General features: G+C 35.8%; 1 protein-coding gene across 1 annotated transcript in view; it reads left to right on the top strand.

Annotated features, from left to right (window-relative positions):
* LOC127943256 (low-density lipoprotein receptor-related protein 1B) overlaps positions 1-16,455 on the top strand; it is a 208,603-nt gene that overhangs the window by 147,366 nt on the left and 44,782 nt on the right. Inside the window, exons 54-65 of the mRNA XM_052539581.1 lie at positions 839-979; positions 2,054-2,241; positions 3,495-3,678; positions 5,730-5,815; positions 9,078-9,200; positions 11,921-12,102; positions 12,215-12,414; positions 12,495-12,683; positions 12,791-12,939; positions 13,084-13,177; positions 15,561-15,677; positions 15,771-15,890. Of these exons, the coding sequence (XP_052395541.1) occupies positions 839-979; positions 2,054-2,241; positions 3,495-3,678; positions 5,730-5,815; positions 9,078-9,200; positions 11,921-12,102; positions 12,215-12,414; positions 12,495-12,683; positions 12,791-12,939; positions 13,084-13,177; positions 15,561-15,677; positions 15,771-15,890 (1,773 nt within the window). The remainder of the gene's footprint in view (positions 1-838; positions 980-2,053; positions 2,242-3,494; positions 3,679-5,729; positions 5,816-9,077; positions 9,201-11,920; positions 12,103-12,214; positions 12,415-12,494; positions 12,684-12,790; positions 12,940-13,083; positions 13,178-15,560; positions 15,678-15,770; positions 15,891-16,455) is intronic.

Genomic DNA, 16,455 nt, shown 5'->3' with positions numbered 1-16,455 from the left:
TTGTGACTTCATATGTCCCATTTGTGTGTTATATCTCAAAATGTGGCTTTATTTATCTTTAAGTATTTCTCGCAATTCTAATTTTTGTTTTCCACAAGATTTTTTTTTTATCTCGCAACGTGGTTTTATATTTTCTACTTCATATCATAAAATGTTCTTTATTTCTCGCAATGTGACTATTTCTCACAATTTATCTCTTAAAGGTAACTTACATTTTTTTCTCTATGACTTTCTCACAATTGCGATGTTTTTTTTATTGTTGTTGATGACTCAATATCTTGCACTTTATTTTTGACAACAATAATTGCACTTTTTTGTAATAACTGCAAATTTATGTCCCATTTGTGACTTTAGATTTCAGAATGTGACAAAATTTCTCGTAATTGGGATTTTTTTTTGTTCACAATGATTTAAAACAAATCTCACTGTGTGGTTTTATATCTCGTAATGTGACTATTTCTCACAATCTGTGACTTTGTCTACCAATTTGAATTTTTATATCATAAAATGTAACTATTTCTCTGAATGTGAATTTCTTTTGCAATTACAATTATTTTGAAAATATGACTCTATATATCGCAATGCTGTTTTATGCTTGTTTTTCATCACCATTTGCAACTTTGTCTCCCATTGTGACATTACATCACAAAATGACTTTCTTGCAGTGCGAGTATTTCTCATAATTGTGACTTTTTTGTGACAGATCTCACAATTGCGAATTTATATCTTACAGTTACTGTATTTCTTGTTTAAACTTTATCTCAATAATAATGGCATCTGAAATATCATGCATAGCTATTTGAAACACCTATTTAATAATACCTATTTTTCTCTCCAGAATATCGTTTATGCAAAGAGGAGGAGTTCCGCTGCGCAGATGGGAGGTGTTTATTGAGAGCCCAATGGGAATGTGATGGTTTCCCCGACTGTCTGGACCAGTCAGATGAACTGCCACTCAACCCAAAGTGTTCCGCTGCAGGCGAGTCCCTCTCATGTGACTGACAGGCTCCCAGGTTCCATCCCATAAGGGATTTGTCAGAACACCTGGTCTTCCCCATTTCTGTCCTGTACCCCTGCCAGTTTCACCTGAGCTGGGCAGAGAGGGGCTGATGAAACTGCTGTGCCTCTGTTCTTCAATTTTTGGTTTTAGGGCAAACCATATGCCATTAATGTTAACAGATGCTATTACTGTTCCCAGCCAAGCTCATTAAGCAACAGTTTTAGGTTTATATTTCTGAGGGAAAATACAGTTTGCAACATGTTTACAGTACAACTTTAAAACACTAATAAGGCTCTTTTGACTTGGACCAGTAAGCAACACTCTAGCAAGCAAGCAACCATAACACCAACCAACTGCATAGCCAAGTTCCACAAACCACCTAGAACACCATAGCAAGCATTACAAGTGCTCAAAACACCCTAGCAAGAGTTAAAAAGCACTCAGAAGACCCTAGAGACACATATAACATGCTAAAACAACAAAAGACCACCCTAGTGACTGCATAGCAAAATGCTAAAGCCACCATGAACAGCATACCAACGTGTTAAGAAGCACTAAGAACATCATTGCAACCCTTAAAGCACCATATTTTAAACCACCAAGAACATGATAGTGACATGCCAACAACAACAACAACAACAAAACATTTAGAACACCAAAGTGCTAAGATATACTCAGAACACCCTAGCAACACTCTAGCAATGTGTTGAAAACCTTCGAGAATACTCAGCAGCATAGCAACTTCAAGCTAAAAATCACTCAGAACACCCTAGCAACCACATATCAACATAGAAACAACCTACAGTAGAACACCCTAGCAACCACATCAAAATGTGGTTAAAACCTTCCAGAATACTCAGTAGCATCACAATGTAGGCATAGCCATATGCTAAAAAGCACTCAGAACGCCCTAGCAATAACTGTAGGTAAGGCATAGAAACGTGCTACAGTCTGTCAGGAGCACCCTAGCAACCACTTGAGTTCTATGTTTCTTATCTGATGGTTTTGTTGATTTTTGTCTCCCCTTTTTTTTCTCGCTGCTCCATGTTTTAGAAAGTTTGTGCAATGGGTCGGTTTTCATGTGCGCAAACGGCCGTTGCGTTCCACTGGGGAGCGTGTGTAATCAGCGCGACGACTGCGGGGACCGATCTGACGAGAGGAACTGCAATGTTAACGAGTGTTTAAACCGTAAAGTCAGCGGCTGTACCCAGGACTGTCAAGACCTACCTGTGGGATACAAGGTGTGTACGAAAGCACATTTTTCACACGGTTTCTTTTTACGAATTAAGCGTCTGGTTCAACTCAAGTTCCATTCCACGCTAAAGTCATCCACACATGAAACTACGGCCTACAAATACGAAAGAATGTTTTTGTTTTTGCAACGAATCTTCACTAAACCTCATTAGCAGGCCTTAGTAGCTACGACAATATTGGGTAAGTCTACGCAAACAAATCGTTCAAAGTAATAATATGTTTACATTCCACAGAGGTTTATAGTACTAAGCGCTAAATCCGTGGAGAATGTTATGATATCATTTCTAGTCAGTTCACAATGTTTAACCGGTGAATGTGTAAACAAGAGTGCTAAAACACGTATGCTAGCTATTTAGCGCTTGAAAAAATCAATTGAGGTAGTGAACAGCAGGGGAATGACATGTAAGACAGACACACACACACACACACACACACACACAAACAGTGTGCGTTTTCAGTGGGAGAAAGACACACACACACAGAGAGAGAGAGAGAGAGTGGCAGATTGAACAGCTTCATTTGGCAGATGTCTCTGAATGCTGGGCCGGTCCTTTGACAGCCACACTGACTTAAAAAACAGGCAGTCAAGGACACAGAACTTACTAGAACTTTGTTTCTATTGCTTGTTTTAGCTTTTGTTACCACACAATTAAAATATAAAGCATATTTCTAATGAATGACTAATGACTAAACTAATGGTCTAGAAATGTTGTAAACATCGTTTTGCTTCACCGCTCACTTCCTGTCCATTAGTCTCTCATTAGTTTAGATTGACTTGTACATAAATTTGCCATGGTCGTTTTCCACCTAAAAGTCAAATAGAAAATTTGATTAAGGAATTATGAAATTATTCAAATAAAGTTACATATTCAAATTTTATTTTGGAAAAAAAAAAAAAAAACAGATATTTCAGATAAATAAAGTTTTTATTGACCATTAAGACTTCTTGCATTTCAATTTTATTTAATTTTTTTAGTAATATAATGTGATTTAAGTAAGAAATACTTGACGACAGGCCGTTGAATTATTAGAAAAATAATGCACACCTAAAGTGGTGATGCGGCCACAATGCGAAGCCGCACAACAAATTGATAAGATTATATATTTTGAAATGAAAATGTAATATAATGAAAAAAACAATACATATCATATATTATTTTGTGCTGAAGTAACCCATACATGTTCTTGGTAGATCTCTGTGAGATTCACACACAAATCCTTTTTGTATTTTCTTCTCTAGTGTACGTGCTGGCCGGGGTTTCGTCTGAAAAACGACGGTAGGACTTGCATTGACGTGGACGAATGTTCCGAAAACTTTCCCTGCAGTCACCAGTGCATCAACAACTATGGGTCTTTTCACTGCCTGTGTGCCGATGGGTATCAGCGTCCCGCCAGTAACCCGCACAGCTGCAGGTCTCTCTCAGGTACTCTTCTCTATTGAGTGGCACAGGTGTGAATGAGCTCCCGTGGACCCTCTGAAAGACTTTACTATCACTCTTGCCTAGAAACGCCACACACAGGCGAGAACATGCATACTGAGCCTAGTTGTGACTTATATTTAGAGGAAAGCAACAGGAGGTTGAAGACAATTAGTTCATCAGCTGGAGATGAGCTCCGATTGGCTAAGAACAGATCCAAGTGTGACATATGGTGTCTGCCTGCAGTTATTTACTGTATAAAAGAGAGACACTTTCATATTCTCTCATTTAGTTTTCACTTGCAAACACCACTGACATGAAAAAAAGCTGCATATAAAATCTGTCAAAGACCACCACTGCATTGAGATTGCCTTTTTAACATAGTACTATGGTAGTACCATGTTTTATGGATATGTACCATATGACTTGTTCTACAAAATAGATTATACGTGTTAATACAGACATTTTTATATTATTTTATTTATTATTTAGTTTTTCCCCATTTCAGTTGACTGCATTAAGAAAGACTGTCAACCATGTTACATATATATATATATATATATATATTTAAATTTCCATTAATTAGCTACTCTATAAATTATATTTAAAACAGTATTTAATGATAATGACATCATAATACTTTCACAAAGCAAATCTTTGCATCTTAAAATATCAACACTGTTACCTTGAACATGTTTTGAGAACAATCGCTAATTTATTAAGAAAGATAATACAATTGAAATATACGCATAATTATATATGTTTGAATATTTTTAATGTTTTAAATATGCATTAGAGATTTTTTTTTATAAAAGTTTTACTGCTATATCTTTTTAGTGTCTTAAAATATGAACACTGTTACCATACTATTGTATAGTGAACAATTGATATGTATGTTTAAGTAATATAATTAAAATATTAATATAATTATTTACTATTTAAAGTATTTTGTAATATTTTCAACACTTTTTAATCTAAAGAAAATCAAGTTTTAATGCTTTATCATTTTAAGGTGCCTTAAAAAGTCAACCCTGTTACCTTTTTTTTTTTTTTTTTTTTTTTTTAAATAGTGAACAATTGATAATTGAGAAATATATGTATAGATGAGTTTTGTATTTTATGGCCTTGAGCACTTTCAGCATGAAAACCAAAATTTTCAACCCTGTTACCATCATTAATTTTTATGTTTCAGAAGGCATAATTACATCTCAAAATGTATATTAAATATATTATATATTATATATTGCCCAATCCACTAAATTGACACTAAACACATTATATGTACTCGTAAAAAGACCATTAAACTGGGAAATTTTCCATAGTATACTCATAGAATTAAAAATACAACAAACATCTGTCAGCATATATCAATGTACCACTTGATCCCTGTACCACCACAACACTGTTTTGTAAGTGTCTCTCATTCAAAGAAATGTGCCTACACACACAAACACACAGATTCAAATAATAAAGCTCTGTTTGTGTATGACTGACAAGTCTAAGTCCCAGTCTTGACAGGAAGTGGATATTCGAGTGTTGGCAGCTCACAGGAAATCGATTTCAAGTCATCAAACTGAAGTTGCAGTCATGTCTTGCATCCAGAATAATTCATATAGCAACACAAACACTTTTTTTAGTGTTCGTATTACATCCGTATAACGGAATATTACAAAATCCTAAGTATTATTGTTCACTTTTAGCCACTTATACACTTATAGCCGTGTAATTTATATAATATTTATTTTATTTGTATTTATTTATTTATTTTAAGAAATGTTATGGGGAAAAAGTTTTCTTGAAAAAAAAAAACATATATATATATATATATATATATATATATATATATATATATATATATATATATATAAATGAAATACAATAAAATATCATTAAATGTTTAACATTTTATGCATTGCATTGAATAAAATAAAATAAAATTAAATATAAAAATAAAATAAAAATAAGTATAGTAAAATATATAAATAAAAATGTATTAAATAATTAAAATTGCATTAAATAAAATATAAACATTTTTAATAATTTATTTTCTTTTTCAGCGGAGGAACCTTTTCTTATTCTTGCCGACCATCATGAAATCCGAAAGATCAGTCTGGATGGATCAAACTACACTCTTCTAAAACAGGTATGATGAATAAGGCTCTCTTAAACATAACATTTTACTTATACAGTTGTTAAAAATCTCTTTTTATAACCATTATTTTAATTTGCGTGTACACATATGCCATCCTGTTTAACTCAAACTCTTAAGTGTGTTCCCATGTCATTTCCTACTTATTTCTTAAAAAAAAAAAAACAGATGATCACAGCATATGGATCTTAATATAGACACAACATCCAAAAGCTCATATGAAACTACACTATCAACAGCCACCTGTGTTGCTTTCAGTGTTGGGCAAGTTACTTTTAAAAAGTAATTAGTTACAGTTACTAGTTACTTCTTCCAAAAAGTAACTAAATTAGTAACTCAGTTACAAATTTTTAAAGTAACTAGTTACTTAAGAAAGTAACTATTGCGTTACTTTCAAGTAAAATTAAATTTTAAATGCTCAAACGTGACCCCACCTCTACCCCTCTTTAAAGGAACTTAAAATACATGTGCATGTTCAATTATTTATGATAAATCTGAATATTATAATGAAATGGACACTTAATACAATACATTATTAACAGAAACATGAAACATTGTACACACATCTAAAAAAAAAAAGTTGCTGTGGGACAAAGTGAGACTAGCCTCCAATCAAATGGCATGTATGTAGATATTATGTTTATATAGTGGATCAATGCAAATAACACGATAGATTTTTGGGAACTTTTGATATTTCCTTTTATTGTTTCTTTAATTTCTTGAAGGAAAAAGTAATGTATATTCTTCTATTTAGAGAAGGCTACTTTTGGATTATTTGGGCTCGTCGCCATACCTGTCTCTCGTTGACTGACTGGCTTGTGTTGTTCGTTGTGTGTCCTGTCCTGTCCGATGATGGGTCGTTCGCGAATGAGCGTTAGTGATGATGGATCGACTCGTTCGCGAATGAGCTTTTGAGGAGTCGTTCGCGATTCGCGAATGAGCCGACTCTAAGAGCCGGCTTTTTTAGTTGAACTTCGGGAGCTGGCTCGCATATCTGAAGAGCCAACTCTATTTTTTCAAATTTAGCCTATAGAAATTAAATAATTATGTAATAAAAATTGAAATATTATAGTCAAAGTCATTTAAAGAGCCGTTTGTGAGCCAAAGAGCCGGCTCTTTTCAGTGAGCTGAGTCAAAAGAGCCGAATTCCCATCACTACTATGCGTGCTTTCGAAAACCCGCCCAACTCTACCTCTGATTGGCTTACAATGAAATTTTACTCTACCTCAGCCAATCGTCAGCATTTATGCGCTTGTCTCGTGCTCTGCCCACTAACCAAGGAAGAACAGTAAAAAAAAGTATTTGCCTCTCGCTCAGAGATCTAGTTGGTCTGATGAAAAAAAAAAAACAGCTTCATCATCAGTTATAGTAACGCGCCGCATTTTTTGGCAGTAACGGTAACGGCGTTATTAAGATGAGAAGAGTAATCAATTAGATTACTCGTTACTGGAAAAAGTAATGCCGTTAGTAACGCCGTTATTTATAACGCCGTTATTCCCATCACTGGTTGCTTTATAGAAATTCACAAGCTCAAATTAAGCCTGAAACAGCATTTTAGACACTTGATTGAAGTGAACGTCAACGTCCCGGAATATCTGCACACGGAAAAGGTCATATTGTGACTGGAATCACAACTATTTTCCACTTAGTATTGAAAAATGATGAGGTGTGAGTTATGGCTCCTTCTCAGCTGGTAAAATATGTAATTATAGTAGCGGTTATTAATGAAGACATCAGTAATTGTCTTTAAATCTGTATGAAGCTGCTTGACAATGCAAAAGGAGCCATGACGGATCTGACTTTGAAGGGACCGTCGGATGAGAAAGTCTTTCACAGCCCTCGTGTGAAGAAATTGAGCGGCTTGCCATCGAAGGAGCAGTTAAAAACGCACGCTTGGGTTGATTCATCAGTCTGGAACTCCATCAGTTTGATTTAAAAGGTCTGGTCCAGCAAATTAGATCTGAACGCGGCGAGGGGTTTGAGTGAACGAGACATAACGACAGAGAGAGAGATGGGAGAATGTTAAAGACCCCTACTGAGAAAGTGATTGGCTATGGGCCTGGTAGTGCATGATGGGAATTTTTTGTCAGCCGGAGGAAGTCTCGCTCTTATTTCTAAGCGAACTTAGTGAAAATAAAAAGAATTAGAAAGGTATTGAGAAAGCAGCGGGAAGATGCTGTAACGAGTGGGTATGGACTATAAAAGAGGAGTGTTTTGATATTTGGCTTTTTTTATTATATTTTGTGACTAATGGCATCCAAATTCCTCCATTTGCTTAAATTAAATGGTTTGAATGGATTAAATAGAGTGTTGATTGCAGCTGGACTAGGAGATAAATACTCACGGTGGCAAAGAAAGTTTTAATCCTGTCCCCTATACTTAAAAAAAAAAATATATATATATCTATCAATGGCATTATATCAGAAATAAACATGCAAACACGGTAATGACAAAAAGAAGTAAAATACTTTGAAAACCTAAAACAATTGCCTTAAAAACAAAGAAAATAATTACAAATTTTTCTATCTTGAAATTAATAATAAATTACATTGTTATATAAGATTGAAATTATTTAATACTTATTTTTATATATTTTTTATTTATTTATTTATTTATTTATTTTTGGTGGAGGGAAAGGAGAACTAAATTACTAATATACATAATATGTATATATGATATATATACATATTAAAATGAATAGGTAATTACAGGGTTAATTTATATACTAGTATAACATTTCTTAATGTATTTTTTTTGTTAGATTTTTTTCTTTCTTTTTATTTTATTTTTAATATAAGTTGTAGTAATTGTATTTGCTTTTGTCATTGTATTAGTTTTCCTCTAGTTTTCCTTAGATTTTTCTAGCTTCTTATTTAGGTTTTATATATTTTTATTTCAGTTTTTGTTATTTTAGTACTTTAATAACTGTTTTCTTCCCTGGAGCAACATTTCTCATTTTTGTTTTCCTTTAATTTTAGTTAATTATAATAATACTAAAAAATAATTATAATACTTATTTAATATTAAAAGTATTATAAAATGTGTTTCTTTCAAATTCATTTAGACAAATGGTCTAATATGTCTCGCTATTTGAAATATTATTTTTCAAGTGAAGTGAAAAATGAGAATTTATCCACTGTTAAAAAAATATTAAAAAAAATAAAGAAAATTCCTCTGACTTTCCTGCCCTTTAAAATCTCATCTGTCAGTCTCAATGTTTGCCTGTCTCTCTCTCTGTCTGTCTTTATCTCTGCAGGGACTCAGTAATGTCATCTCTCTAGACTTTGACTACAGAAAGGAGTTGATCTATTGGATTGACACTAGCAGGCCCAGCGGACGCAGAATAAACAGAATGCGCCTGAATGGAAGTGACCTCAAGGTACATCCGTGAGTGTGTGTGTGTGTGTGTTTATGTTGAATTACTCTTGAAATAACCCAGAAATGCCCCGATTTACATATGCAAATACCCTCTGTCCCTGGGTAAATTTGATTCATGTCACCTCTGAATAGGGGTAATTTTTATTGCGTAATTGATGGATTCCAATGGGGGCAAAGCAGACATATCACGTCACTCCAACAAATAAATAAAAGCTTTTTTTTTCTGAGAATAACTGGTATTTCTGGTATGAAATGAGTTGGGGTTAAAATGATAGACCGTGTGGTGTGTGTGTGTTTTTGAGGCTGTCTGTCTTCATACTACTCTCCATCAATGCCCTTGCGTATATTACTCAGGGCGGAAAACAGCCATAGTGTTCCAGCCTTGCCCTGCTGGGCCGCCAGAGCTCGTTATGTTTAATATCGAGCCATAATGGCTCATTAAGCTTGATTGAACTCTGGATCTTGAACTGATTTATGGTAGTGTGCTATAGTACTGAGAAAAGAGAGAGAGGGAGAGGTAGAGCTTCTGTAAAGGCAAGGCAGCAAAAAACGTTTTTTCAAAGGTAAAAATGTTCTTGGTAAATGCTTTGAATGATTGCAAATGAGCCTGATTCTCCAGAGACATCTAAAGAGATTGGAAGTGTTGTGGTTTTCACTATTTCACAGGTGTTATGAATATTCAGTATAATGTTCCTGTCAAAATACTGTAGTAGCAGTACCAGTTTCGACCATTGGGGGCATAATTTACTTTTTCCACAAGATCAGTTTGATCTCAACGTTGTGGGTATTTTAGGTCATTGACAATCTTTTCTACGCAATCACACATCCTTTTAATATTAATTAAGGAATAATGTATATTATGTAAATTATCGCGAATTGTGCCATGCAACTCATTGTTTGGGTATGTTTGTAGTATTACCTGTTTTGCATCCCTTAGTTTTCGAATTTCCTGGTTTAAACTGCATTGTTAAGAGAACAAAAAAGCATTGATATGTTTAATTATTTTTTCCAGCAAAAAAATTATGTAATATACCAGTTAATACAATGTTTTGTTAACATCATTAAGTATATAAAAAAGAATTTTAATATATTTCGCTTTTCAACAAAACCTTTAAATTGAACTGTATACAGAACAGCAATGCAAAATATTAGTATAAAACAAGCAACAAATAAAGTGACATTTATTTTTATAAACAACAAGCCTTAATTAGTTTATTTAAAGCAAAATGTGGAAAATGCACTATATAAATAAATTTAGGCTCATGTACTGTACCTATTCGGCACAAATCAAAATCTGCGTGCAATGCATTATTTTGACTTAACTGACTTAGTAATTGAATTTGCGACATTTAGTTGCTATTGTTTTGCTTACACAGTTCATATTTTTTGTACACTTTCACCCCATGGTGTATTACCTGAAGATGCTAGTTTCCCTGGGGAGCACAGCATCTACAAAACCTGTGAAGATGTCAAAATTCATCATGGCTAGGCTAGTTTTAATTAGTGCTGATGGTACGACCCAGTCTGAGGCAAAATGTCTTTAATATTCATCTCTTATATTCATCAGCTTGCAGAATGTTACTCTTACTCTTAAAGAGCTAGGCAGGGGGCACCAGCAACCAGGAGCGAAAATGATTAAAAGCGCTGGATTATCCGCCAGCTGGGAAGAGTATTGTTTATGCCAAACAGGCAGTTTCTGTGATCAGAATGAGCAGTGAAATTATCTAAAGTGCCTTTTTTAAAACTACTTCTTTTGGGAACTTTTCTTGCCGTTTTTGGGGAGTTTGATGTGCTGTGTTAATGAGCGGTTATGTAGCCCCGCTGATACTAAGCAATGATGTACAATAATTATTTAGTCTAGCTCAGTGGTTCTCTTGGTTTTAGAGCCCCAATTCTTCATTTACAGTTGAGAGTTTATAGGTTGCTAAAAGAACTACACATCTGGAGTTTATAATAGCTTTGACTTTATCACTGCAAAGAAAGAAAGCCCCTTCACACCCAACTATATCCTGCGCTTACAAGTTGTTGAGTGTTGTCGCTGTAGTTTGACTTTTTGCAGTGAAAAATTGCTAATTTGCTGGCTAACTGCTATGCTAACTATTTTTGTGGACTTGCAAGTCACTAGTTGAGAACTCTGCATCTAGATATTAAAATAGCCTTGAGTTGAGTTGAGTATTTTATTTGAAAAAAAAAAAAGAAAGCCCATTCACTTTATCATACATTTACAAGTTCATTGTAGGTTAGCTAGATAATCTAGAGATTATCATAGCCTTGAAATTTTCATTTTATTTGAAGAAACAAAATCCCCTCACACCCAAGTTTATCTTACATTTACAAGTCGTTGAATGTTTTTGTTGTTGTAGTTTTTGCAATGAAAACTTGTTAATTTACTGGCTAAATACTATGCTAGCTATTTTTCTGGACCTGCAAACCACCAGTAAAGAAACAAATAATCCAGAATTTAGTTTATATGAACATATTTCTGTTTGTTTCTGGTTAAAAATTAGCATTTAAATTCCTGTCATGATAATAACTTTTGGCAGAAACAATAAAGCCTTACTTTTATATGACTTTACCAGCAAATGCACAGCTGCATCTCACAATCGCCATTCTGAACTTTTCTGCTAGGAAGCATTTGTTCCCTGCGGTACTGGCTGTGGATAAATCTGTGTGAATAACTGGCCAAAAGAGACCAACTGTGCTTGACTGCTGTTTTCTCAGGTGGTTCACAGGACGTCGGTCCCCAGTGCTCTCTCTGTGGACTGGATCGGCAAGAACTTGTACTGGTGTGACGGCGAGAGAAAGACCCTCGAGGTGGCGAAAGCTAATGGACTCTACCCGACTGTACTGCTGAGGACTGGATTGAAAAATCCTACCTCTCTGGCTCTCGACACTCTCATGGGGTAAATGATGCTTATTCTTGCCTATTGTTCGCAATCCCAGAACGCATTGATTTTGAGTACACTTTTAAAAAGCACTACACCATAAAAACCATTTATTCCCATGGTGCCTTAGATTTGTGTTCTGGATCGACTGCTGCGAGCAACCCCAAATTGGACGGATTGGGATGGACGGCAGCAAGCCACGTGTCATAATCGATACAGAATTGCGTTCTCCGTCAGCCTTGACCCTTGACCACATCAACAAAAGGATCTACTGGGCCGACGAGAACCATATCTTATTTTCAAATATGGATGGTACAAAAAGACACAAAGGTAAGTTTCGCCTTGTCTCAAATGTTATCTTGTCTTGTTTCGAATTGTCCTCAATTAGATCTCTCAATCCCAATTTCCAGTCCCAATCAAGGACATAGGTGGCGTAACTGGTCTCACACTGTTTGAGGACTTCATCTACTGGAGCGACCAGAAGTCAAAAACCCTCAGTCGCTCGCACAAGACGTCCGGCGGCCAACATACAGAACTCCTCAGCTCCTGGCAAACCATTCGAGACATTAAAGTCTACCATCCGCTCCGCCAGCCTGACGGTATTACAGCGAGAAGCTCTTGTCAGCTTGGATAAGTTTTCAGATGACTTTGTGTGCTAGAGTCATGTTTTTTTGGGCTTGTTTTTATTGTTCGCTGTTTTCCTCAGTGCCAAAGCATCAGTGTCAGGTGACTAATGGAGGGTGCAGTCACCTATGTCTTCTTTCCCCTGGTGGGGGATACAAGTGTGCTTGCCCTACGCACTTTTACCTGGCGAACGACAATAAAACCTGTCTGTCTAACTGCACCGCAAGTCAGGTGTGACTTTTTAATTACTTTAGGAGCAAGAATAAGGGTTTTGCTGTAGCTCAACTACTCTTTGAACAACTTCCAACTACCAATTATATCCAGTGTGCTACTAGATAAAGAGTTGTTCAAAATGTTATTTCTGTGTGCGTTTAGTTCCGCTGTGGTACAGATGAGTGTATTCCCTTCTGGTGGAAATGCGACACCGTGGATGACTGCGGAGATGGATCCGATGAGCCGGCAGATTGCCGTAAGTAACCAAACATGGTGGAAGTCAGCCAAACTGGTTAAGCTGGTGAAAAGTTCATTATTGTAGTGCCTTGTAATGTTTTATAGGACTCAAAATCTAGTAACTGTCCTACCTAAGCCGCGTTTCCACCGCAGGAACTTTACCCAGGAACTAGGGACTTTGGCCTTGTACTCGGTGTGTTTCCACCGCAGGAACCAGGAACTAAATAAAGTTCCAGGTAAAAAAAATGCCCCTCAGAAAGTCCCTGCTGGCGAGGTGGTACTTTTTCAAAGTTCTGGAACTTTCGGGGGCGGGACTTGAATGCTAAGCATGCAGATGGGTTGAGTTCACGCAGCATTGTGATTTCAACCACCATTTATTCTGATCATTTTCAAAATATCAATGTTATTATGTAATGAAATGTAATTTTAAAAGTATTTCAGGCGAGAATGTAGTTGTTTAAAACTGAAATCTATGGTTTATTTATAAAGACAGAGCCTATTTAAAAATGTGTTTCGCCGATTTCGAAGACGTGAGCTCCACGCGATCAGCGAGAGCTCAGTGATCATGTAGAGCAGTCTCACCTCGGCTATAGACCTTCTCACATGTTCCGCTGGCACTGATGTCTCTTTAATGGTTAAACATAAAATATAATTTGTTTTGGGTAAATCTATCAGGTAATTTTTGGTTAGTATTCAATTTATGTACATGATAAAATTAAAATAAAGTTTTTGGACATCACATTCCCGAGTTGAATGCGCAAATTCCGAACTACCGAGGATTCCTGGTACAGATGTTCCGGGCAATTTCGGTGGAACCGTGGCACTAGAAAGCCTTTTAAGGGATCATAGGTGAGTTTCCAAATTGGAAGGCAGAATTGAATGTATTCATTTCAGAATGCAATTTAAAAAAATAATATTAATGATTGAATTTTTTAGAATTGTTAGTATTTAGAGTTGTTGTGTTGGTAGCTTAGCAACGTGCTAACATCAGACTGTTGGAATCCCTTCTTATTTGCGTCGAAAGCTCCTTAGGTTGAGAGATTCAATCCTGATAATTCACTTCAATATATATTCAAGTTGTGAACTTTAAGTGTCTTTAAGCGACTCCACGATCAATTATGATTTCTTTAGGCTCAACTGAAAGGAAGAAATTATTTAGACACTTGAGCCAATTATTCTCTGAGTTTTGGACAGGAAAATCTTTTTGTGACAACTTATTCCTGTAATTTTGCTTGCTGGTTCATGGAGCGTTTATTTCTGAATAAAGCTCTGTCTGTCATCAAGGTTATATTCAAGTGTTTCTTCTTTGAATATTTCTTTGAATGGGTCATTGTAATGTGCTAGCACTTGCTTGATTGAGAGGTGAATTGTCTAGCTCACTGCAAAGAGCTGCAGAAACGGATCAGGATTTGTGAAGTATTTGTTATCTTGACTTGCAGTTTAATCGCACATTGAGACTTTACTGAGATGCAATAGCTGACAACGAAACAAAAGACATTTGTGTTGAATCTCCAGGAAAAAAAGAAAGGCACCTTTCTATAGTATGTTCTTTCCTTCTGTGCAACACAATATGTCTGTCTGAGTTTCTGCCTGTGTTTAGTTCTATCTCTGTCTTTTCTGTCTTTATCTTAATTGTATGGTCATTTAGCTGAACAGTTGCTCATTTAGGCTATGTTTACATTAGTGCGTTTCCTTTTAAAACTATGTTTTAAAACGAAAATGATCCTCATAAATACTAGCATTTTAAACGCATTTCAGAAACTATCTCCAACCACACTACTCAGACCAAAAATGCATGTCACATGACAATTCATGCATGTACACCAATGAGCATGATGTCATTGCGCGATATGGGTAGCTACACCATCGTTTTCAAAAGTCTCCTTTTTGGTCTATTTACAATGATAAACAACGCTGGAGTTTTCAAACTAAAACAGGGTCTTCAGCGTTTTTTTTAATCTCCATCTAAAACGCGGGGGTAGTGTAAAAGACAGGCGTAACCATAGCAAAACTTTAACATTTTAAAACGAAAACGCACTAGTGTAAACGTAGGATTATTCACTCATTTACTCTGATTATTTACTTGTTCTTTGAAATTACTTTTGTTCTATTTGTTTGTTCATTTATTCTGTCTTGGCATCTTTCATTTCATGTTTATTTGTCCTTATTTGTTTATTCCGTATGATTTTAAGTCATTTCTTTCATTTGTTTATTTACTTGTTCATTCACTCATTCTTCTTCATTATGTCTGTTTGCCTTTGAATCTTTGTCCTTTTTTTTTTTTTTTCTTATTTATTTGCTCTTTTTTGTCCTTCTGTCTGTTTTAAATTGTCTTTCTTTCTTTCTTTCTTTCTTTCTTTCTTTTTCTTGTTCATATATTAGTTTTTTTCTTCTGCTTCCAGCGGAGTTTAAATGCCAGCCCGGAAGGTTCCAGTGCGGAACAGGTTTGTGTGCCCTCCCTCCCTTCATCTGTGATGGAGAGAACGACTGCGGAGACAACTCCGATGAAGCCAACTGTGGTAATTATAGATTGATGGATGGATAAATGGAGACCAAGCGTAATGCAGTATGATGTATCATGCAGTGATATCCTTGCTTGCATTTGCTTTCAGACTCATATATCTGCCTGTCTGGCCAGTTTAAGTGCACTCACCGGCAGAAGTGCATCCCTGTAAACCTGCGCTGTAATGGACAAGATGACTGCGGAGATGGTGAAGATGAAACCGATTGTCGTAAGAGACACTAGGACTCATTTTCTCTCTCTCTTTCTCTCTCAGATTTGACATAGATAACAATGAACTGCATTCATTTTCATCGTTCCTTGACTCCTGTTGAGCTAGATTTCCCTTCAGGAGAGGAAAAACAAACGAAAGTGAGAGCAAGAGAGGTCAGAAATGGATGAAATCTCCCTCTTTATGACTTCTCAATGTGTATACTGGCTCGTGAAAGTCAAACTCAAGACGGATTCGACTAAATGTTTGAGAACTTTGAATCGGTCGATGAGAAAAGTGCCAAGCGAGGAGCCTAGTAAACATTGGCAAAAGTTTTTTTTGTTTTGTTTTGTTTTTTCTTCATCATTCCTCGGCTGCAGAGTGCTTTCAAAAGAATTGCTTGAGGGGAATTTAGGACACCAACAGCGAGAAGAAAGGACTGAAATGAGACAAAAAGAAAGTGAGGTAGACTCACTAACCAGGAAGCAAAGAAGCCGTCTTGTCACCTTCAGAAGTCAGGCTGGAGTAATCATTACTTTGTACGACGGGTATTTGAATCCCAGTCCAAATGAAGGTCTTATTTTAG

Source organism: Carassius gibelio, chromosome A22, assembly GCF_023724105.1.
Source record: "Carassius gibelio isolate Cgi1373 ecotype wild population from Czech Republic chromosome A22, carGib1.2-hapl.c, whole genome shotgun sequence".
NCBI lineage: Eukaryota > Metazoa > Chordata > Actinopteri > Cypriniformes > Cyprinidae > Carassius > Carassius gibelio.
The sequence above is the reverse complement of the archived record's forward strand: the minus strand, read 5'-3'. Positions and strand labels throughout refer to the sequence as shown.